At 44.6% G+C, this 25,650-nt stretch overlaps 1 protein-coding gene across 1 annotated transcript in view; it reads left to right on the top strand.

Annotated features, from left to right (window-relative positions):
* Positions 1-376: 376 nt before the first annotated feature.
* The window catches only part of LOC124613647 (outer dense fiber protein 3-like protein 1), a 92,470-nt gene continuing 67,196 nt past the window's right edge, over positions 377-25,650 (top strand). The window contains exon 1 of the mRNA XM_047142362.1: positions 377-428. Within this exon, the coding sequence (XP_046998318.1) occupies positions 377-428 (52 nt within the window). The remainder of the gene's footprint in view (positions 429-25,650) is intronic.

Here is a 25,650-nt window from a genome sequence, read left to right as displayed (position 1 = left end):
GTTAAACTCTTATTTAATGGAGTGAAAACATTTATTTCTTGGACTATTAACAGCCAACATAACATACAACTGATAACCAAATGGCGGTATCCCTAAAATGATTTAGTTAAACAGAATGTTGATAGCTGTGTCTGAGTCGGACCTCAGTAACAATATCGGAGGATTGTGCTCCTAAGCTCTCTGTACAGAGGTTGTTTATATGTTGCAATATGGATACAGTACGCTGAATAGGAGAAGAACAGGAAGAGGTGCCCCGTTTAAAACGATAATAATTTTCGCCGAGGCTACATTCTAAACATTGTAAAGCGCGCTACTTTTTTCTGAAAACTTAATATGTTCTGGTAAATTATGTGTAATATGAATTCTAAGCTTCATGATGGCAGAAGATGAAGAAAATAAAAGGCCTATGGTTGCTGCTGCCCAGAAGGGTAAGTCACTTTCACTAGCCAAGTTCCGTAGCAAGAGTGAGTTCTGTAATCGAGACCGCTAGATGGATTTGTGGTAGTATCGTTAATGAAAAGTGAATTGTTTGGTTTATAGCACCTGATGCTGTAATTTCGTTCGCCGGTAAATTTTTATTTTCAGTTTTAATTTATCTCTAAGAGGCTATACCTTTGGGATTCCTTTGGCGGGAACATACAATGAAGAATTGAAAAAGAAGCGTTTGGCAATTAAAACCTTACGGTGATGAAGTGTGAGAACGTGCTCATTGGTTTAACCATAAAGGAGCGCTACGTTCTATAGGCATTATTGTTACTGTACGTCCGAGGGTTTTCTCAGTGTCCCGCCAAGATATCGAAGCGTGCCATTAGTTTTACCCTCGACTTGGTCTAATTTAAACGTTCTACTTATTGTTCCCACACATTAGTATTGGTAAAACATGTCTGATATAGTAGTTATGTCTCATTAATAACACAGTCAGATACAAGTTACTACATTTTTCGTTTTATGAATTGCACTTCATTATGTTTCTCCATATTTAGAGTCAGCTGTCGACAATTACGTAATCCTGAATGTTTGTTTAAACCTAACTAAGAATTATTATATCAGATAATTCTTCGTAGTAGATAACACCCTCATCTGCAATAAAACTGCGATTGGAGAGACATTATTCACTTAGTCATCCACATACATTTGCCATAAATAAAATAAAAATCACGGAAAAATTCATAACTGTGACGGACATTAGGTAGTTTCCTCAAAACCTCATGATCACACTATAACATACTTAGAAAACTGGCACATACAAACTATTAGCGTTGCAATTCGCTTACGTTATCAGCAGGGTTGTTACAAATCATTTTTATTCGTTATTGATTGCGACTGGCAGGTGTTTCACGAAAATCGAAATACCGATTCAGTACTCCATGAGACGTTTCATTAGTTGTACTCGTATATTTTCTCCGTCGCGCACAATACGTGTTCATACCCGGCCGAAGCCGTAGTGTTCGTATTCCAATTTGTTTCTCTCACATACGTCTCTCTACTCATGTGCATTCGTTCTCATAATGCACGTCTCAGAACACCTAAGATAAGGTGTTACAAAGAATACGTGAAGAAATACAGCAAGTGACGAATTTTCAGCTACATTTACGCCGAAACGACCTTCACTCTTTTTCCAACTTCAGTTTCCCTAGTAAAGGCACATAGCTATCGTCAGTATCAGTACGTCACCTGCCTTTAGAATTATGGAGATGACCCGTGCAAAATACGTGGGGCATTCCAAATGTAAGGGCCATAAAAAATATATTCGTTAGAACAATTTTCGATTGCTTGTTTCAGTTTCCTACAAATCCACTACAATATAAAGAACTTTAAGGTGAGAGCAACTACAGCTTAGAGGCATTGTGAATAAAACCAAAAACATTCGAACCTTGATGGATGTAAGGTCCAGCAGTTGTGGAAAACACCGTTTTTTCCACGTTCATAAACATGTTTCAATACCCCTGTGCCATCATCAGTGGGATTCTGTTTTATTTAATCTGTAATGTGAACATTTTTGCTAAATGATTACAAAATTGTGTCGATATTTAGTTCAAACAACAGTTCGTTTCTTTTTGTGTGTGCCTTCACACTCAGTTTGCGTGGTTTTTCAGGACAACTTTTGTATTATTTATTACAGGTAGCCTGTCACCTGCAACCAAACGATGTTGATGAGAAATTTTGTAGGGAGTTAACCTATCATTTTATGCTCTAAACGTAATTTAGTTTGTGTGGCAGGCCCTTTTATTCTCAGCATCATGGTGAGGTACTGTGAAGCACACGTAAACTTAACGCGCATTTTCACCAAATAAGATCGTAAAAGCACTTAACACTTCACCAAAACACACTGTAATCGTGGCTGTTGTGTGTCACAGCCCAGTCAGTGTTCATTTGTTCACCGGTGAGTTTGACGCCAAATTTGAATTTTGTTTACATTTTATCTTTGTGTGTGTGTGTGTGTGTAGACTTGTGGGTGTAGACTTGTATTTTTTTGTAAATTCCTTTAACATGCTTAATAGTGTGCCCTTGCAGAGTGTAGTGTATACACTTATGACCTGTTTTCCTTTTGCTATTGCCTTCTGTATGTGGAAGTTTTGGCTAGTTTGCTGTATAGGCTGTGACTGGGGTTTAGTATAGTTAAGTCTGTATCCATTGTAGTTGGGTAATGATTGTGACCACCTAATAATACCCCACAATCACCACCCAGCTACAATAGAATCAGACTTAAGAATACTAAAACCCAGCCACAGCCTATACAGCAAACTGACCATTGAGGAAAACTTCTACATACAGAAGGCAATAGCAGAAGGAAAACAGGTCATGAATTAGTACACTACACTCTGCAAGGGCACACTATTTAACACGTTAAGGGAACTTTACAATAAAGACAACACAAACAGCTGAAACGTCTACACACACACACACACACACACACACACACACACACACACACACACAAAGATAAAATGTAAACAAAATTCAAATTTGGCGTCAAACTCACTGGTGAACAAATGAACACGGACTGGGCTGGTACACACAACAACCACAATTACAGTGTGTTTTGGTGAAGCGCAAAGTGCTTTTACGACCTTATCTGGTGAAAATGCGTGTTATGTTTACGTATGCTTAACAATACCCCACCATGATGCTGAGAATAAAAGGGCCTGCCACACAAAAACGAAAGTAGAAACCAATATAGGCGTGAAATATCGCGACAAACTAAATTACGTTTAGATTATAAAATGCTAGGTTAATTCCAAACAAATTTTCTCATCAACATCGTTTGGTTGCAGATGGCAAGCTACCTGTAATAAATAATACACAAGTGGTCCTGAAAAACCATGCAAACTGAGTGTGAAGGTACTAACAAAAAGAGACGAATTGTCGTTTGAACTAAATATCCACATAATTTTGTAATCATTTAGTAAAAATGTTTACATTACAGGTTAAATAAAACAGAAACCCACTCATGGCACAGAGGTGCTGAAACATGTTTGTAAACGTGGAAAATAGGGTATTTTGCATAACTGGCGGACCTTACATCCAACAATTTTAACTGCAAACACGGTAAACACGTAACCACAAGGAGCTGCAAATCCAGATGATGAATAGCGTTCAACACTAAGTAACCATCCAAATTATGATAATAATTTTAACAATTAAAAACGTCGAGCAAGAATGATGAGGTGTTTCCAAAGGCCGCATAGCTGTATCAAGTTCCATTTTTCGCAACTTCTGGTGTAACGTCAGTATAGACGTGCCTTCAGGTTTGTCTGCCTAGAATACACATCAATGCGTGAAGTCGAAAGTAGGTCATCTACAGCTACTGTCTACCAGATCCTGTAATATACCCTAAGGGGTGTTATCCGGTAAGCTAATTTTCAAATTTTTTCCGTTCTCGACGTTTCGGTTCCATACTAGAGTATTATTTTTTAGGTGATATTTCCCGTGTATTCATAGTGCTATCCCTAGACTTAAGCGAAATTCTAGCATTTCATCCCCATTTAAAGTAGTGACCTATTCATTATTTGTTTTTATCCCGCTTTTGCTAGGCCTGGTTCATTCAGCAGTCATGCTTTGTACATTTTAACAAACATCTTTTGGGTGAACTCAATTTAATACGACAATCCGCCAATATGATTTGATTTATAACTTAGGATAACTTCCCGAATGCTGGGACTCTTGTAATTGTCCATCTTCATTATGAAAATATAACCATTGTGAGTACTTGTCATTGTTTTTAGTTAAGTGTCAACACTATGGTTCTGTATTTCTACCATTTCAAAAGCTTCACACAGTAATTTGTATTCTTGATAGATAAACCTGAAGATGGACGTAGAAACCGGCAGTAGCGAGTAAAGTACCTTCATGCGTTTATGCGGAAACACCTCATCATTCTAGACTTTTTTATTTGTTATAATTTTATGGCAGTTTGAATGGTTATTGAGTATTGAATGTTTCGGTACTCTATGTAATCTCCGTTCGGTTCCAAGTACTGTTCATGGTCTTGCACTAGCTTTTCCAACCTGTCCACATAGATGAAGTTCTCTGCGTACTTGTCAGAAACTGAAGCAGCTGACGACAGTGATCTAGCGATCATCGTCAAGGTGAAACCGTTTACCACCAAACCATTGTTTCTAGTAGCGCGTGTCCAGGAAGTAAGGACGAATTTGAATTTTGCGCTATTTTGTCACATGACGGATGGTAGCCGTGTTTTTTCATGTTTGTTATCTGCGATCCTTCCCATTAGTAGCCTGATAGCTTTTGTGTTTTGAGCATTGTTGTTTGCTGTTTATTTTCGTCATGGAGCAGATGACAGCTGAACGAACTATCCAAGTCCTAACAAAAACTGTGAAAACAAAACCAGTGAAAGTCCCACGGCAACCGTTCGCGCACTGCATGTGACACTCGGACATAATGATGCTCCAACCATCAGTTCGGAAGTTGAACCGGAAGTTTTGACACCACGGGTCCTGTCTCAAATGTTAAGAAAACAGGACGATCGTGTTCAGTTAGAACGCAAGAAAACATTGCTATAATGCGTGACAATGTGAAGATCGGTTCGTCGACGAGCTCAACAATTGAATTTATCACCAAGTACACTGCACGATTTCCTTTCAAAAGATCTGAAAATGCATGCGTACAAGATTCATCTTACACAGGAGTTGAAGCCTGCAGATTATGGAAGGAGACGTCGATTTGCTCAGTGGATCTTGGCGGAGAACGAGAACTTCACAAAAAAAATAATTTTCTCAGATGAGGCGCACTTTCACCTTTTTGTGTACGTCAGTAAGCAGAATCCTCGAGTGACTGTGGAAAATGAAATGCACCCACAACGCACGACTGTGTGGTGTGCGTTCTGGCCAGTTGTTTTGAAAATGGTGAGGAACTGTGAACGGCGACCGTTACCAAAACATGCTTTCTGATTGGGTTTTCCCTCTTATTGGCAAAAAAAATGACGATTTTTGGTTCCAACGCGAGAATTCACACATCCCGTGAAACGATAGCTCTGCTGAAGGAAAAGTTTCCTCAAAATTATGTCTTTGCTTGGCAACCAGGAATGGCCTGCCGGATCATACGATCTTAACACTTTGTGACCTTTTTTCTTTTTTTGTGGGGATTTGTGAAATCAAAAGTGTACGCGAATAAACCACAAACAATTCAGCAATTGAAGGATGAAATTAAAAGGGTTATTAACAGTACCCCACCAGATGTTTGTGAACGTATGGGTGGGCATATGGAGGATATAATCTTTCATACACAAGTGGGAGAAGTTACTTAATGTGTTTGTAAAAAAAATTACATTTCCAATAAATTTTGTATGTTCTATAGCACTTTAATATTCGTCTCTACTTCCCCGAAACCTCAAAGTAAACACCACTGACTAGCCAACTGCTGCCTACAGGGCAGTTCGAGAAGCGATCTGTGATCGTGGGACATGGGATCATCAAGTCAACAACCCCACCAACTGTTAACGCCAGGAGATGGATCCTGGTGATGCCGCTGCTTCCTTATTCAAGCAGCTTCAGATTTGGCCGAATAGAGCCCGTACCAGATCTTCCATCCCAGAAAAAGTCTGAGGACTTACGGGGCATCGAATGCGACTCCTTTCTCACTGAAGGCAGCGACGCTACCATTTTTTTTATCGCGTTTACTTTCCTGGCCCTTTAGGCACTCGGCTATAATACTGGCTGGGTGCGAGCTTTGTCTGTAGAGTGGATGGTCGATACGTTCCCAACAGAAACACTGAACCTTGATCTTGGTAAACATTTTTGGTGCTCATCTCGCACATAATCTATGAGATCCGAGCAGTTCCGTGACATTCTTGTAAATAGTAAAGCGTCCAACTCGAGGAAATTCATTAGCTAAAGCAATGATCGTCCACCATCGCTCAGATCGCAGTTTTCGTTCAACTGTTACAAGATTTCATATGTCTTGATCTTGGACCTACCACTCCGTTCTTCATCTTCCATATTTGGACTACCGCTTTGAAAGTCTCAGCACTGTTGTTTGCTTTCACTCATAGTCAGACTACTGAACTAAAACAATTCGCAAATAATAAGTACATGGCGCTGCATTCGTGTAACTGTTTTCAGGCCTGGCAACATTTAAATATGATCAAAACTTATACTGTCACATAACAATTCAACTAACCACTCTAGTTTCTGAGTCGCATACTGACGTCTAATGCACAGTGGAGGGGCATTTACTTTCACCGTGAGTGTTGATAGCTCACTATTTCCATTTTCTTTGTGACAGTGGTACACTGCTGCCAAAAGTGAGTACTTCTTTTATTCTCCTTACAACAAGACGATCCCATAAACGCATGTGAAATATTTAGCATTATTACTGATACTGCTTATGACAATTTGTTACGTTGCTTGTAGGCGATCCAAAATCTCAGTGCGCCACTATCCCAGATAACTCACAAAGCCAGCTCCTTCTATAAAATATGTCATACTACGTTTTGCATTATACATACAGTTTTTGCTCTATTAATGTTCTCTTAGCTTTATGTAAACAATATATCGTGTTATTTTCATATCATTCATGCCAGTACGTTAATGTTCTGTTCGTGGTTTACACTATTAAAATTCTACTTTTAAAAGAAGCTAACCCTAGTTATCCCCGTACGTCCGTGGTGTGCCAAGCTATGAATATGATACCATATGTCGTTTCGTTTAAATTATTTCATGTGGAACTTTGACTATGAATTTGTGTGGGGATGATATCCCTTATGCTTATACACGGCTGTAGGCCTGTAAAGTTCCCAATGTATTCTTCTTATAGAACTACAGCACGTGGTCACTTAGGTCTCGCTTCATTGATAAATATTCAACAGCAGGTGTCGGGTTACGAGCCCCATCTGTCGACGTTGTCACGTCCACCCACAATATTCAGGGGACAGACAAGAAACAGACACAGACACAGATTAACTTGTTGTTTCGCTCTCACTTGCTAACTTCGGAGTTTCTGGTTCACAAGTTCCATTTATTCCCGAAATCATGAGTTCACCATATAGGGTCCCAATGCACCAAAGGAGAAACAAAAACACGCTCGCAATGTAAACAAAAAACATTCTGTTGACTTAAAAATGCAGTTTCTATAACAAGTGGTGACAACTGTCTCAATTGTGTTCCGTGCACTCCGCCGGCCGGTGTGGCCGTGCGGTTCTACGCGCTTCAGTCTGGAACCGCGTGACCGCTACGGTCGCAGGTTCGAATCCTGCCTCCGGCATTGATGTGTGTGATGTCCTTAGGTTTGTTAGGTTTAAGTAGTTCTAAGTTCTAGGGGACTGATGACCACAGATGTTAAGTCCCATAGTGCTCAGAGCCATGTGAACCGTTTTTTGTTCCGTGCAAAATACCAGTTCCAGGTCATTTTTGGAAGTCTGAGCTATTTTTTATCATGGTCAATTACTCCACGACACGTTGCTCATCATGGGTTATAAATGACATACTGCTGGCAGAAGGCCAGCTTCGGCAACAGTAAATCAGAGTGAAAAACTGTCTTTCTCATATAATACTAGCTCTTTAGGTGTTAAATAATTGCTTATAATAATTTTGTTGAACCAGTTGCTAGTGGTGGAGGGTGACGTTAACAATACCAATAACTCACTTTGGCAAACGTAACAAAAATCAGTAAACAAACGTCGGCCGTGTAGCCTGAGACGACAACAAGTGGATATAAAAGCCTCAACAACTTTTTGCAACATTGTTTTCTTGGATGTGGAAAGAAATGAACAGGCGCTGAACAGTCAAGTGGGCGGCCAAGGGGCTCATAACCCCCCCCCCCCCTCCAAAAAAAAAGTTAGTACAAGCAATTAGCACCGGCCGGTGTGGCCGTGCGGTTAAAGGCGCTTCAGTCTGGAACCGCGTGACCGCTACGGTCGCAGGTTCGAATCCTGCCTCCTGTTCTAAGTTCTAGGCGACTGATGACCTCAGAAGTTAAGTCGCATAGTGCTCAGAGCCATTTGAACCATTTTGAACAAGCAATTATGTTTTACGTGTATCAATTTCTATATTTGACAGCTAACGTTCGGAGGATAAAATAGCATGAAAACTAAGAGTCTACAAAATGGCGAGGAGTTCTACAACTTACAAGCTAGCTTCAAAACAGGACGGTTTTCTGTCGGTTGCATGAGGGCGTGCCCATGTGGATGGGCTTGTGGCCTGAACGGTAATATTCCAACCAGTTCATGGAACACAACGAGTGATTAGTATATTGCATTGTCTTGCAAAGTATAGCAAATATAACTCGAGCGCAGAACTGTGGTAACAAGAGACCATTTACACCTCGTAGCATTCACAGCTTACACAAACATGTGAAGTATATAATTTATTCAGGAATAATGATAAGAAGAAATTATCGTATGGCACAATGGTTGGATGAAAGTCTCTCTATTGGACACCACTTAGGCGACTTGCGTGTCCCGGAAGTTATCCAACAAGGGAAAGGGGACAAACAGTTTAACGTGGATTCCGAAACATGTGTCGTTCCTGATGACTCCTCACTTGGTTGACGGATGAAGGCTAGATTAAAACGAAGACAATATTTCCGTGGTCTGACCGGAATTCGATCGCGCGACCTCTAAGTTTCCAGACGTCCTGGCGCACAATCACGCCTACGATATGTAGTAACAGTCGATAGTTTGCTTCGGCTATTCCACTCACATTCTTCCTAAATGTTCAGTAACTGGCAGGAGGGGGACGACGGCGCCCATCCCCGAGACTACGTCCAATATCCAGCACTGCCGACTTGTTGATGTTCATAAGACTAACCCATAGCCTGTCCGTACAAATCGATCCAGTTTAGTATGCTTCATCGCAGGATCCAACCAGCAGTAGAGGTCGTCGGCGAACGCCATACAGTGCAAGCTGATGTCTCACAGGGTGATACCAGACAGTCTGTGTTGAAACCCCCGAGGAGTGATTCGAGTGCGATTGCATAAAGGTAGGTAAAAAGGAGTTAACCTTGTTCGAGAGACCTCGTAATGGGTATTTGGCCCACCGTCCATCAGTTACTTGGGCGTGAGAGCTGGCAGCTACCAGAAGGCGCCACAAAGTGTCGATGACCCCTGGGGGAAAATCCATATGATTCGTCACGTGTAGAAGATAGTTACAGTGCACTCTATCGAAGGTCCGATACAAATCGATGGAGACATTCACCGCTGTCAGGCGGCACGCCGAGATCGCTGTTAAGTACCTGCAGTCGCCGGTGGCCTTTTGTATGCTGGCATTTTCCCACTGTGACGTATATTCTGGGGCAAGGATCTTCGGCAATGTCTTCTTAATGCGGCCTGCCAAAAGCCTGGCGAAAATCTTGTAGTTGGCGTTCAACATTGTAAATGGCCAGTAGTCACTGACTGATTGCCCTACCGCTGGCTTGGGTGCTAGTATGAGAAATCCTTCGAATAACGTAGGCGGTACAGTGCAGTTTGAGGACGTGAGTTCACGGAACACGGTAACCCAACGAGGCACCGTGATGCCACGGAAGGTCCTCTAAAAGTCGATTGATAATCCATCGGGTCCAAGAGACTTATTGACAGCACTTACGTCCAAGGCTTATCCCAACTCCTGAAGCCGAGACTTCCTCCATTAATGCCGTCACTGTTGCCATGTCGATAGTGTGTATCACCTGCTTCCTTTGTAGGCTCGTTATTTACTGTTCTTTTCCTTTCATTATGGTTGCTTGGGTCGTACAAGAGGAACCGTATCGCGTCAAAGGGCGTGTGATCAACTGTCGGCAGTGTCGGAACATGTTCGCCACAATGTGGTGCCTGGCTGGCACTTCTGCGGCTGTTCAGACTACGGCGCCTTCTAATTGGCGCTTCGTCAACGATAGCATGTGGGCTTTCCTTTGGTGTCGTTCTCGTTGTTTGTCTGGCAATGAGGAAGGGCGTCGAGGTCCCTGAGAGCCGTGTAGTAAGAGTCCAGGGTCTGCTAGTGCCACGCAGCTGCGTCTTTACCAAACTGGATAAGTATCTTGCGCATTGCCGGTTTGGTGCAGAAGAGCCACCACGCCAAAGTCAAGAGATATCGGGTGTGAAATTATTCACAATTGGCCCACGGTATGGCGACTTGCCAACGGCAATCCGGGTCTTGGAAGTGCGTTATATCCATCTTTCAAAGGCCGTTAGTATGCCAGACTTGTTAAGAATGGAGATGCATCGTGGAGGTACAGGCACTGTGATCAGAGAAGGCCAGAGGCCATGGTTCTGTGGAAACTCCCTAAGACATTGTTACACACATACGATCCAGTCGGCTCGCTGAACAACTGATAAGATGCGTGTGTCCTGAGCTTTCGCTGTGTATCTTATCCCATGTGTGCAAAAGTGAAGATCATGAATCACTATACTCGCTTCTGGACAAGGCGTGTAGTGCAGAATTTGGTTCTTGGTATGGAGGATGCAATTAAAATCACCAGTGAAGACACTGTGTTGAAACCGTCCTAGCACAAGGGAGATGGTGTCAGCGGATAGAACCTAATCCAGTTGCAATGTTTGGTGGTGCCCAATGGCGCGTAAGGATTAATGAATCGGGTGTCGAGTGTCGTGACCGCTACTTCTCGAGCGGAGGGGAGATATATGATGTCGATGGCTTCGATGTCGCTATGCACTAAAATCGGCACGTCGTTTTCTGTGGGACCACCAGGCATCACAACACTGCAAAGTCGTCTTCTGTGGCGTTGTTTCTCTCGGGAACTGGATCTTGGCAGGGGAGCTAACCATGTTGACATTCATCGATGCCAAACGGTAAGCGTGCAGTACAATGATTGGGCAGAGTTATACACGATGATGGTGGAAAGAAGCGGACGTAGCGAGTGACGTCACACGCCGCCAACTGCAGCCCTCCCTGTGATTTCCGACTGGATGTTCTGGCGGCACTCAGCAGGACCCGAATCGAGATACTGCTCGGTCTCGGTGTCCTCAAAAAAATGGTTCAAATGGCTCTGAGCACTATGGGACTTAACATCTATGGTCATCAGTCCCCTAGAACTTAGAACTACTTAAACCTAACTAACCTAAGGACTTTACACAACACCCAGTCATCACGAGGCAGAGAAAATCCCTGACCCCGCCGGGAATCGAACCCGGGAAACCGGGCGCGGGAAGCGAGAACGCTACCGCACGACCACGAGCTGCGGACCCGGTGTCCTCAGCCCACGCTGTGGGGGCGGAAGTCTGTTGTAGTGGTTGATAGGAAGGGACTGAGTTCCTTCACAGCCTGCACTGAAACCTTCGTGTTGATCATTGTTCGCTGCAGAGGACTGGCAGATGGACGGCGCCTGCCCTGCCGTCCGTTCTGCGGGAGTGGAGTCAGTGGCAATGGTGTCAGTCTCTTGGTCGGCGTCCTGCATGATCAATTTTTCTTCCTTCGGCGACTGGGAGCTGCCCTGTTCCGACATGGTTCTGCAGCGTCGCTTTTGACATTTCATTGAACATTTTTTGGTGCGTGGCCTGCCGTGTTGGACGACAGCATTGATTCACGCCTTTGTGGCATAAAGGCTTCTGTCGGTACAATAAGTGTATCGATAGCCATCCTGCTGTCGGTGGTGCCTGCTGTGTTCAGTGGTATCGATTACTTTGTACGGAGGTCTGCTACTGGCCAGGCTGACTGACCAACCAGGCGTTAGTCTCCGGAGGGTTGTTCCGGTACTGCAACGTCGGTCTGTTGTGTTTGAACAGACGCAGATGTCTTGAGTGCCACCGGATAAGTTACTGGGAGGATTGTCAAATTGGTGGAGATGCCACGTCCTGCGGTGGAGGTTGTGTGATCTAACGCTGAAGGCACTCAGAACGTAGGTGACCTTCCTTGCCGTATCTGGAACACGTTTTAGGCTGACCATAATAAATTACTATGGTCCAGCAGGCTCTTATGTGTAAGTTTGATGGTACGTGTCGTCAGAGTTCAGTGCACACCTGGAGTATTCCGTTGAGGATTAGATACGTTTTAAATTTGGTCCACTTTTCTGCCACGTGTTCTTGTACGGTGCCAACATTTCCGTCAAAGTGGCGGAATCGGAGTCCTTGTTTCGTCTCTCGAAGAACGTTGTCGAATGTAGCGTCGTTAAGAAGTCCATATTACTTGCGATCGAAAAGTGGATGCCGACGATGTCGTCAGTCTGGATCTTGGTCTCCTCCTTTAAAAAGCGCTCGACATCGAGTGCTTTTGGTCTAGTAAAGTCGTTTCTAAATGAGAATTGCAGATCTTGTCAAGCTACGGCGTCACATTTGTGTCGGCCGGAGGAAGTAAACAAAGCGATCGTGCTAGCGCTGCAGGCGGAGAAACATTAGCACGTTCGCTCTTCTCGGCTGCTAAAGCTGGACTGATTTGATCTGTCAGCAGTCCCCTGGCTGGTAATGATGGGTTAGCTATTTCATCTATCCATATAACGCTACATTCATACAGGGTGTTTCAAAAATGACCGGTATATTTGAAACGGCAATAAAAACTAAACGAGCAGCAATAGAAATACACCGTTTGTTGCAATATGCTTGGGACAACAGTACATTTTCAGGCGGACAAACTTTCGAAATTACAGTAGTTACAATTTTCAACAACAGATGGCGCTCCAAGTGATGTGAAAGACATAGAAGACAACGCAGTCTGTGGGTGCGCCATTCTGTACGTCGTCTTTCTGCTGTAAGCGTGTGCTGTTCACAACGTGCAAGTGTGCTGTAGACAACATGGTTTATTCCTTAGAACAGAGGATTTTTTTGGTGTTGGAATTCCACCGCCTAGAACACAGTGTTGTTGCAACAAGACGAAGTTTTCAACGGAGGTTTAATGTAACCAAAGGACCGAAAAGCGATACAATAAAAGATATGTTTGAAAAATTTCAACGGACTGGGAACGTGACGGATGAACGTGCTGGAAAGGTAGGGCGACCGCGTACGGCAACCACAGAGGGCAACACGCAGCTGGTGCAGCAGGTGATCCAACAGCGGCCTCGGGTTTCCGTTCGCCGTGTTGCAGCTGCGGTCCAAATGACGCCAACGTCCACGTATCGTCTCATGCACCAGAGTTTACACATCTATCCATACAAAATTCAAACGCGGCAACCCCTCAGCGCCGCTACCATTGCTGCACGAGAGACATTCGCTAACAATATAGTGCACAGGATTGATGACGGCGATATGCATGTGGGCAGCATTTGGTTTACTGACGAAGCTTATTTTTACCTGGACGGCTTCGTCAATAAACAGAACTGGCGCATATGGGGAACCGAAAAGCCCCATGTTGCAGTCCCATCGTCCCTGCATCCTCAAAAAGTACTGGTCTGGGCCGCCATTTCTTCCAAAGGAATCATTGGCCCATTTTTCAGATCCGAAACGATTACTGCATCACGCTATCTGGACATTCTTCGTGAATTTGTGGCGGTACAAATTGCCTTAGACGACACTGCGAACACCTCGTGGTTTATGCAAGATGGTGCCCGGCCACATCGCACGGCCGACGTCTTTAATTTCCTGAATGAATATTTCGATGATCGTGTGATTGCTTTGGGCTATCTGAAACATACAGGAGGCGGCGTGGATTGGCCTCCCTATTCGCCAGACATGAACCCCTGTGACTTCTTTCTGTGGGGACACTTGAAAGACCAGGTGTACCGCCAGAATCCAGAAACAATTGAACAGCTGAAGCAGTACATCTCATCTGCATGTGAAGCCATTCCGCCAGACACGTTGTCAAAGGTTTCGGGTAATTTCATTCAGAGACTACGCCATATTATTGCTACGCATGGTGGATATGTGGAAAATATCGTACTATAGAGTTTCCCAGACCGCAGCGCCATCTGTTGTTGAAAATTGTAACTACTGTAATTTCGAAAGTTTGTCTGCCTGAAAATGTACTGTTGTCCCAAGCATATTGCAACAAACGGTGTATTTCTATCGCTGCTCGTTTAGTTTTTATTACCGTTTCAAATATACCGGTCATTTGTGAAACACCCTGTATCAGCAGTGTAATGCAAATACCTACCTATCTTATGATAATTGCACCTACTATTTATATTTACCTATCTATATCTATTAGTCTGCATCGTCGCATGTTGTCTCAAGGGTGAAACGTGACATTTCCGATGAGGAGATCAGGCAACTTATTGAGCAGTTGGACGCTGACGAGAAGAGGCGGTTTCAAGAAGGGACACAGGATAGTGAAGAAGACATAGTCCGCTCAGATGTTGAGGATGAAGAAGAAGTCGTGTAAGTAAATGATCGTGACAGCAGTTCAGAGGTCTCTGAAGAGGAAGCAGATAAAATGGAAATTGATGATACTGGTGAGGATTTCTTTTTGTACATCGGACAAGACAAGGAAACTATTTGGTGCAGCAAACCCCCAGTGAAAGCTGATTCAAGAGTACCAGCGAAGAATATCATTAGCATTTTTCCCAGCCCAAAGCGGATTTGCAGTGATACTCCGAAACCCATTGATGCATTTATCAAATTCATAGGCCTTGACATTATTGGTACAATTGTAGACTGTACCAACGCTTTTATTGCTAACAAAAGGGACGAATTAAAGTACTCCGGAGATCGGGACTGTAAGGACACTACACGGGATGGGATTATGGGTATTTTGGGTCTTTTATTCCTAGTTGAAGTGAAGCATGGGAATCGTGCGAACTGCACAGAGCAATGGAAAGATGATGGAACAAGTATGATGATCACAAGGGCGACATGCAGTTACAAGCGCTTCCTATTCTTGCTTCGATCAATGAGGTTTGATCATGTGTACAAGAGTGGAGAGAGAAAAGACTGACAGGCTCGCAGCCGTCCGCAATATTTATAACAGGTTTTTGGCCAGCTGTAGGAATAATTAGTCATGGTGAATTCACAATAATTGATGAGATGCTGTTCGCGTTTAGAGGTAGATGTGGTTTTGTCCAGTATATGCCTAGCAAACCAGCCAAATATGGACTGAAATATTATGCAATATGTGACAGTAAAACATGTTATACATCAAATTTCGAGGTGTACTGTGGAAAGCAAAGGCCAGGTTCTAGGGATGTATCAAATAAACCCTACGATGTAGTTCATAGACTTTCTCAAGATATTCAACGTTCCAACAGGAACATTACAATGGACAGCTACTACACTAGTGTGCCCTCAGCTGATATCCTTCTTGACAAAGGATTGACTGTCATTGGTGCCCTCAAAGCCAGCAAAAGACAAATCCCTCCCGAATTTATCTCAAAATCACGGGAAATCGGTTCAAGTCTTTATGGATTTCAGTACGACAAAACACTTGTTTCAATCCAGAACAAGCGAAGGGAATGAGTACTCCTTCTACCGACTATGCATGACCGCAAAAAGTTACCGATGAAATGACGGGTAAACCAGTGGTCAACACTGATTGTAATTTCACCAAGGGAAGTGGCGATACAGTCGATAAAATGTGCGTTGCTTTCTCAACTGCACGGAAAACAAAGAGATGGCCTCTAAGGACTTTTTTCAGTTTTTTGGACCTGGCTGGCATAAATTCACAAGTGGTGTTTCTCTAAAATAACCCCAATCCACGATACGCCGTCGCGACTTTCTCAGTGAATTAGCGCTCGAATTTTTAGAGGAGCATTTGAAAAGAAGGACTCAGATGTACACACTTCGAAAATATATCCGACTGTTTCTTGTAAAATACCGCGAGCTACCCCAGCCAAAGCCGCGCGCGATTAGCCGAGCGGTCTAGGCGCTGCAGTCATGGACTGTGCGGCTGGTCCCGGCGGAGGTTTGAGTCCTCCCTCACGCATGGGTGTGTGTGTTTGTCCTTAGGATAATTTAGGTTAAGTAGTGTGTAAGCTTAGGGACTGATGTCCTTAGCAGTTAAGTTCCATAAGATTTCCCACACATTTGAACATTTTTGAACCCCAACCAATTGCAGCCCCAGACGCTGCAAAAAGAAATGGGCCATATCATCTATGTGGAGGAAAAAAGTGCAATCGTACAACTATCACATGTAATGATTCTAAACAGTTTCTTTGTAAGAAACACTCACGACATATTGCAACGCGGAAAGATTGTAATAGGTTTGAAAATCCTGCATTATAATGTTTTCTATTTATCTCGATTTTCAAGACAGAACCTTAGGAACCTACAAATTATGTTCAGACCGGTAGTGGTCTATTCAATTACTGTACTCTTGATCAATGTTGTTTATTCTGATAATGTTCTCAGCGTAAGTAGCTATCTACTATTTTACTTGTCAAATTCTGGTTATATTTTATTATAGGTTTGATTTGTAATCGCGTGAAATTGGCTATATTCAAAAGGTGTACGTTCTTTCTTGCAAAAGGTTACGTTACCACCGACAACGAAATATATTTTTACTTTAGTTACTTGCGTTTGATTTTTATAATTTATTGAGGAACGATTTCCAATTTACATTGAAAAACTACATTATATTGAATGGCTGTAATATGCTCAAGAATCAACTATATAATTCAGTTCGATATCGCGATCTGTTTCTAATGATTTTACCTACCTTACATCGAAAACAGGGCTGCTACATGAGCGAAAAAGCCGATTTTCTGGAGGGAGCAGTCAGTGCCGCACGCCCCCGCTCTTGCTAGTTTCATGGGCGCTACCATCGGAAGGTTAAGAAGTCTTCGGGCCACTCACATACCTGGGAACCTAATCTACATACTTGTACCTCGTCATGAGTCGCCTGTGTTACACCTTGTCAAACGCTTTACGGAAATAAGGAGTGTGGAATTTGCCCTCTCCCTCCATCCATGGTTTTTTAGAATATAATGTGAGAAAAAGAAGAGTTGAGTTTCGTACGAGCGGTGCTGCCTACATCCGTGCTGATTCGCAGACAGAAGCTTTTCTCTCTCTATCCCAAGAACCAATATTCAGTGAAGACTCTAGGAATGTATTAGAACCCTCATTACGGATCGTTCTCTTACGGAAAGCGAAGACGAGATCAGAGTAATTAAACCGCGCACGTAGAAAGCTAAGCAGTTATTCCTCGCACGTTACAGACGTGTAGGAACGACAAGAAATTCTAATATGCGATATATGGGAACAGTTCTGCACCATGTGCTTATCATTGGTGTGCAGAATATGGATGTCAATGTAGATGTCTCCATAAACTACATTTACCCGTGCCTTTCAATAAATGTTTGCATAATATTGTGTGTACGTGAAGCAGATAACTGGAAGTGTAAGGAGGATTCCCTCACAGATGTTCATACAAATAAACGTATGTGGTTTACCTAATATCAAATGACCCATAAAATTGCGGTACTGTCAGAACTGTAAGTCGTGTATAACTAAAATTAACTGAAATAGTATGCAACCAGACACCCCCCCCCCCCCCCCGAATCTTTGCAGAATCGAACTGCCATGTACAAAACAGCTTCAGACGTAAGGTATTACAAAGGGATTGATGTGTTAAACGTTTGACGTTAAGCACGTAAGCGAGGAAAAGTTTAGACCAGAAAAGTCTGCAGTGGCCGAGCATTGTCTCAGTACAGGCCATTCTGTGAGTTATCAACATACAAAAATTCTCGCATCGACGAGTTCGTACTGGGACAGTGTTATTAAGGAAGCCGTGGAAATACGTAGCTCGACGAATCTTGTAAACAGAGACACGGGCTTTCAGCTTAGTACTGCTAGGGATCCAGCACTGGCCATATTGAAGTCGCTTCGAGCAGAGAGGAGTACTATTGGTCATAAGACGGATGACGATTCGCCAGCAACATAAATATTCTGTTGACAACGGGAGGATAATCAAGGTGCCTACGTGGACCAGCATTTTTGCTTGCGGCTTCCGACAGAGGTCGCTGGGGCGGCCGATGGCAGCGCAGAGCAGCGGCGGCAGCCTCCGCGCGTGCGCCGAAGTCTTTGGTTCTTCATCCTGTAGGTGGCGTTCCTGTCCTTCCAGCTATCAGTTGATATCGTCGCTATTGGCCATCGAATTTGGCGCCTCCAGGCATGCGCACTTCCTGCCTAAGACTGGCATAAATAGGGGGCTCTGGTCCTGCCTTAGCATCCCGCCGTCTCTACCGTGCCTTCCTCCACAAGCGTGACCCGGACACACTCCGACGCCACCGGCAACTCCAGCGACACATTCGAAATTTGCTCGCGGCTAAGAAACGCCGGGACTGCCGACAGACATGCACCCGTTTAAATGCTACCCTACCTATAAACTCGTCCAAGTTCTGGTCAGCCTTCCGTCGCCTTACTGGAACTGAACCCTCCCCCTAATATCCTCTTCTCCATGATGATCACCCCTTCCCTGACACCCTTAGTAAGGCCAATCACTTTGCCTCCTACCTCTCCGAGGTCTTTTCCATCCCCGATGATCCCCAGTTCGATTACTCCCTCTTCCTGGATGTCCGCGATCGAACTGACACCTCTGTCCCTCCCCTCGCTCCTGGTTTCCAGTACTTGGACAACATTGCACATACGGAACTCAATGCCCCTATCACTACACAGGATCTCATTGCTACACTCCGCACGAAACGCAACACCGCTCCTAGTCACGATCGTGTCACCTACCGTCACCTTCGTGAAGCTCCTGTCTCTTTCCTCTCCACCCTGGCCAGGCTCTACAATGTAGTCCTGTCCACCGGTTACTACCCCGACCTGTGGAAAACCTCCCATATCCTGATGGTCCTTAAACCTGGTAAACCGCCGTCCGCCGTCTCCTCCTACCGTCCCATGAGCCTTACCTCAGTCTTCAGCAAGGTCCTGGAATCTATCCTCACCCGCCACATCCACCAGCATCTCCGCCAGCACCGCCTGCTTCCCGTTACCCAGTGTGGCTTTCAGCCGTCCTTCTCTTCCGACGACCTTCTCCTTCACCTCACTCATCTCCTTTCCGAACAGCTTAATTCCCGTCGCTCTGCAATCTTCCTCTCCCTGGACCTCAAACGTGCTTATGACCACGTGTGGCATTCCGGTCTCCTCTTCAAGCTCCAAACCTTCGCCCTTCCCATTAATTACGTCCGTCTGATCGGCTCCTTTCTCTCCCACCGTCCTTCCTACGTCACCATCCATAACACGGATTCCTACACCTTTTTCCCTCCGCCGGTGTGCCGCAAGGCTCCGTCCTCTCCCCCCTTCTGTAACTTTTATATATGGCGGACATGCCGCCGCCGTCACCCCCCGCCACCTTCTCCAGTTTGCCGATGACACTGCCTTCCTTGCCCTTGCCCTTGCCCCCACCCTGCAGCGCTCCCAACACCTTCTCCAATCCCATCTTGACCGGTTCACCGCTTGGTGCAACCAGTGGTTGCTCAAGGTCAATCCCTCCAGACCCAGGCGATCATTGTAGGCAAAACCACCCCTTCCTTCCGCCTCCTTGATTTCTATCTCACCATCTATGGCCGTCCTTTCGCCCTCACCCCCACCCTTAAGTACCTTGGCGTCACCCTCGACTGTCGACTCTCCTGGACCCCCCATCTCCGGACAATCCAAGCCAAGGCACGCTCCCGACTCCGTCTCCTCAAGCTCCTTTCCGGCTGTATGTGGGGTCTGGACCCCTCCACCATCCTCCACACCTATAAATCCCTCATCCACCCTATCCTTTGTTACGCCCATCCGGCCTGGATCTCCGCCCCTCCTACCTTTTATAAATCCCTTCAAATCCTAGAACGCCATGCTCTTCGCCTCACCTATCGCATCCGTCTCCCCTCCCCCACCCGGATTCTGTACGATCTCCTTCCGTTCCCCTACCTCCTCCTTTTCCTTGAAAGGATACAGATCCTGTACACCTCCCGCAAACTCGATCCACCTCACCTGCTTGTCTCGCCCATCCTCTCCCGCCCCCGCCCACTGCCATGCCTGTATTCCCATCTCCCACTCGGTCTCCATCTCTCCACCCTCCTTGCCCTCTCCCAAGGTGGCTTCCGCCAGCTCCCTCTCCCTGATGATGCCCTCCTCCCCTCCATCTACCCCTCCTACCTACTTTGATTCTTCCTCCCTCTTCCTGTGTTTGCTCCTTTGGGCACCCTCCCTCCCTTCTCTCCCTCTTCCCTCCCTCCTCCATTTCTCCCCACTCCTCCCCCGGGCTTCCCCTCCAGCCTTTCCTCCGTTTTTCCTTCGTCTCCTCCGCCATTGGCATTCTTGCTCACTCCTCTCCCTCCCCCTTGGCAGGTCCCCGGACTCGTACACGATCTGTGGACTTTCGCGCGCCGGAGATCATAGCCATCAGTTTCACGTGTGTGTGACGTCGTTTTGTGTTTTTAGTGTCCGCCGTCACGCTTCTATGTTCACTTGTGCCGTCGGATTCATCAGTGTTACGTGCGCCGTGTCAGCGTGTTTTCAGTGTCGTTATCGTCGAATGTGAACGGCTCCGTGTTTTTTGTGAATCTGTGACCACTATTTTTTGCCCGTCACTATGTTCATTCTGATTCTCCATTCTGTGTTCTGTTATTGTCAACACTATGGCTGAAGAGCGGCGTAGCATGCCGCTGACAGCCTACCTGATTGTTTAGGTATTAAAACAACAATAAAGGGAAAAAAAACCTGCCGTAGCAGTGTGTTCGTCGCACCTGAAGATGTCGGCCAGTTGCGCTGACGAAACATTGTGGAGTTTTCACTATGACATCCGACGTCTCGCCCGAGAACCATATATACAACATGTCCGTCGGGAAAGCCTCAAGCAACACAGTTTAGAAATGGTTTGCAGTTGTGCTTAAAATCTGTTGGAAGTCGCTAAGTGCTCTCATAATTAAACACTGGAAGAATATCGTCTGTGTCATTTTCTCTCCATTATAAGCAAAAACAAGGTTTTTACACATATAAATGTTTATGACATCAAACTCCTGAACTACAGGGTGGTCAGAAACAGTCCATAAAGCTTGTAAGGGTGTTATAGAGTAGGCTGTGCTGAGAAATAATTATTAAGAAAAAAATTCGATACGTTGCACCGTTTCCGAATTAATTAGTATTGAAGTAGGCCTATCAGGCAGTTGCGCACACTAATACAAACGGACCATCAGATAAAATTTGCGTCAGTTTTTCTTAGAGTAGATGATAGCGCACGACAGTGCTCATACTTTGTCTCGGATTCGATCCTTACTGCGGTCCGATGTCCAATTTTTGTGTGGCTCTGTTGTTCTGTTTTAAAAAACAAAACGAAGGAACGGCACAAAACTACACCGTCCCTGGTGTGTAGTTTGAATTTGCGGTTCATTGGTTTGATTGGCCCACTTAAAGTGTGATTAACTCGGAAACAGTAAAACGTATCGAAATTTTTTCCTTAACCATTCTTTCTTATCGCAGCCTACCAAGCAACTCCCTTACAAGCCTTTCACACTGTTTCCGAGCACCCTGTATGTGTCGTGCAGTGACATAATTTTGCAGGTACATTCAGGTGATATAAGTAGACACTGTCTGCAAAATGTGTTTCGAATAGAGTTAGTAGTAAAGAAGTTATAAATTAAAACGTCATGCCTGATGTTCAAGTTTTACTGATCGCCATTTTAAGCTGAAGCTAGCTTTTCACACATCTAAATGCCTACCGCGTCGTATCTCCTGAACTATGTGTCGTAGAATGATATACTTTTTCAGGCACATTCAGTGGTATATGTGGATACTGTCTGTAACTGCATTGCTAATGGAGTCGGTAGCAAAGACGTAATAAGATAAATCGTCATTGCTGATACTGAAGTTTTACTGCTTGAACAGCGAAAATGTAGTAAGGATAATATTTTTTTCCTGTCATCATTTTGTCAGGGATTTCTGCAAGATAAGATTTCTTAAAGATTTGAAATTATATGCAAAACGGTTTTGGAAGTTGCTAAGTGCTGTCATTCTAAAATACTGGATGAATAAAGTCCGGATATTTGTACGCCGTCAGTTACACTGCCTGAAGACAAACACAGAGCTCTAACTGTAATGCTTGTCTTTCTGTGTTATACTTTTTTTTGTGGCGGTGTTCGTAGCGACAAGCAATTCGCTGTAGAAACGGCTTAAGAAGTCACCGCCACACTTTTAATAGCGGGCCGACCGGTCCGCTGGAACAGTGAACAGAAAGATGAAAACCCAAACACTCTGGTTAAATAAAAGTCGGTACTTATCTTTATTGTCGAAGATACAGAAACACAATAGTGAACTCCGTGTCTACAGAAATCTGTCTAGTTCGAGTCGGAGCGGCTAGGTCAGCGTCGGCTGACGACAAACAACAACTCTGCTGCGATGAACACACAACTGACTAGCAAGTACACAATTCGGTGGCGAGTATACAACTGAGCGGCGAATCCAGAACTGTCCTAGCGCTCGCGACTCCAGCGCTTAAGAAGCCAGAAGCCAGCGGTGGCGCGCGCAGACTTGCGGCGATTGGCTGTTTCGCTGGCGCTGCTTATGCGGACGGCGTCCGGACTTTGATGCTGCCAACCTTTTGGCAGCGGGCTCGCGTGGCATTACTGGCTAGGACATAACACTTTTAATATTAGATTATACATCTTAATGAGTGGATTATGACAGTATTTTAAATTTTTAAATTCGGTCGGTAATTACGTAGAATATTGAAAATCAAAATTTTGTTGTCCCTGTAAGTCGTTTAGACGGCCGCGCGGAGTGGCCCGCGGTTAGAGGCACCATGTCACGGATTGCGCGGCCCCTCCCGCCGGAGGTTCGAGTCCTCTCTCGGGCATGGGTGTATATGTTGTTCTTAGTATAAGTTAGATTAAATAGTGTGTAAGTCTAGGGACCGATGATCTCAGCACTTTGGTCTCTTAGGAATTCACACAGTTTTGAGCTGTTAGATAGTCAACCTTCAACTGGCGCTGGGTACAGGGTTGTGGGTTCCAGAATAGTAGCTTAACAATAGAGAGTGATCGGGTTAAACATATAATAAGTTGAGAAGAGATTAAGATATTTATTGGCGGTATGTTTCTACAAGTATGGTAACTCAAAACGTTTTTTTAATTTACTTTATTTATTTATTTTTTTATTTTTTTACAGTCCTAATACATCTCCATATGCCCACTACCAGCGCGGCCTGACAGACATCTAATCTGTATTCTACTTTAGTCCAAGTGTTCTCTAGCATTACAGGCATAACATTTGCGATAGCTGCACGAATGCGATGACGCAAATCTGGTAGATCACGAACTGGTGTCCTACACACTTGATGCTGGATAAACCTCCACAGAAAAAAAGTCAAGTGGTGTAGTGTCTGTGCTTAACGGGGCCAAGCAATCGATGGACTACATCTCCCGGTCCAGCGATCTAAGAACTCGTGATGCAAAAAAATGTCTCGCAATGTTCGCAAAATGGCATGGTGTGTCATCTTGTTGAAATATCACGTCAGTAGGAAGTTGTGACACAGAACAGAGCTCCGATATGTCTACATTTTCATCCATTTTTACCATAATTCTCTCTACGAATGATTTTCATCGTGGTCTGCTCTCAGGTTTGATTTTGTGACGAAGCTGCAGTTTGTACGCCCGTAGGCGCAACTTTTTATGGAAGACATCGTGTACATGCACACAAGGTAATTGTAACTGCCTACCTGCTTGTCGGATTGACTTAATGACGGCTCCGCTGGAAGGATGTACGAATTAACTCAACGGCACCCCCTGGAACTGCATGCTTGGCATTGTGACCCGACATCGAAAGCAAACTCCCAGTTTCTCGAAGCGCCTTGTCCCATGTCTTAATAATTACGTAAATGTTAATATCCTCTGTTGGTCCCAGCCCGCACTCACACCGAAAACAACGACGTTGTACCGGTTAACAGATTTAAGCTCCGCTGGAGAAAGCACACGGAACACCTACTGTGGAATGCACATGGCTACTGACGCGCGTATATGTTAACAAGGTCCTTACACGCATACGCACGCGGGACCAGCTGCAGCAAGCAAACGCAGGAACATTTTGAGTTACTATACTTGTAGAAGCAGACCACCAATACGTACAGGGTGTCCAGAAAAGGGCTCCCTGATTTCAAAATTAAATATCTCGAAAACAAAGATCGATAGAGGAATGCAGTAAACGGTATGTTTATTGTGGAAGCTGTAAGAAGTTTACACAGCAGTTTGAAATAATAGTTACAAAAGCTGCTAACAGATGGCGCTGTACGCTGTACAGCTCATATCAGCATACATAAGTGAAATAATCGTAGGAAAACAATCTTTGCAAACAATCACATCACAATGTTTTCAAAACGTTCATCATTGGCACTACAGAGGTGGCGCAAACGAAGAATGAAATTCGCCATCACATTTCGTAGTGTCTCAACCGAAATGGATTCACATGCCACAGAGATCGCCGATTCAAGCTCGTTCAGCGTGGTGGGATGCTTCGGGTAGACCATGTCTTTCACTGTGCCCCACAAAAAAAGTCACAGGGAGTCAAATCCGGCGAATATGGAGGCCAATCCATGCCTGAACCAGTAAATTTGGGATATTCCAAAGCAATGACTCGATTCCCGAAGTATTCCTCAAGAAAGCGAAACACTTGTTCGGTCCGATGTGGTCGGGCTCCATCTTGCATAAACCAATCAGTACCTGGTCGATCCTCTAACGCTTGCTGTGTGGCGACAAATTGTTCCAAAATTGCAACGTAACGTGCACCAGTGACCGTTTCTCGAATGAAAAAAGGGCCAATAATGCCTCTGCTGCATACTGCAGCCCACGTAGTAACTTTAGGAGAATACAGGGGTTTCGCTTCACACCAATATGGCTTTTCGGAACCCCAAAATCGCCAGTTCTGCTTATTCACGTATCCAGTCAGGTGGAAGTGTGCTTCATCTGTAAACCAGATGCAGCCAACATCAAATCCTTCACTATCAATCATTGTGAGCATCTGATTAGCAAAGGCAACCCTTTGTTGCACAGCTCGTACGGGTATGGCCTGGTGCGTTTGAATTTTGAATGGAAACATGTGTAGGCTCTTTCTCAGTATTTTCTGCGTGCTGGAACGCTTCAAACCAGTCTCAGATGCAATTCTACGGACGAATGACATTGGATTTCACTGAATATTTCCAGAAACTGTGGCGATATTTTCAGGCGTAACTGCGGTTTGCTTGCGGCCAACATGCCCCACTAGACCATCAGTTACGCTGCCTGTTTGTTGAAATTTTGCGAAGAGCGTACGAATGGTTTTCGCATCGGGTCCTTTTGGAACATTAAATCGTGCTTGAAAACTTCGCCTTGTTGCCGTAGGACTCTCTTCTAACCTGTGGTGCTCTAGCACCAGAAAAACGCGTTGTGCAA

The sequence above is a fragment of the Schistocerca americana genome, chromosome 4 (genome assembly GCF_021461395.2).
Source record: "Schistocerca americana isolate TAMUIC-IGC-003095 chromosome 4, iqSchAmer2.1, whole genome shotgun sequence".
Classification (NCBI taxonomy): Eukaryota; Metazoa; Arthropoda; class Insecta; order Orthoptera; family Acrididae; genus Schistocerca; species Schistocerca americana.
Note: the sequence above shows the minus strand (reverse complement) of the source record. Positions and strands in the feature narration are given on the sequence as shown.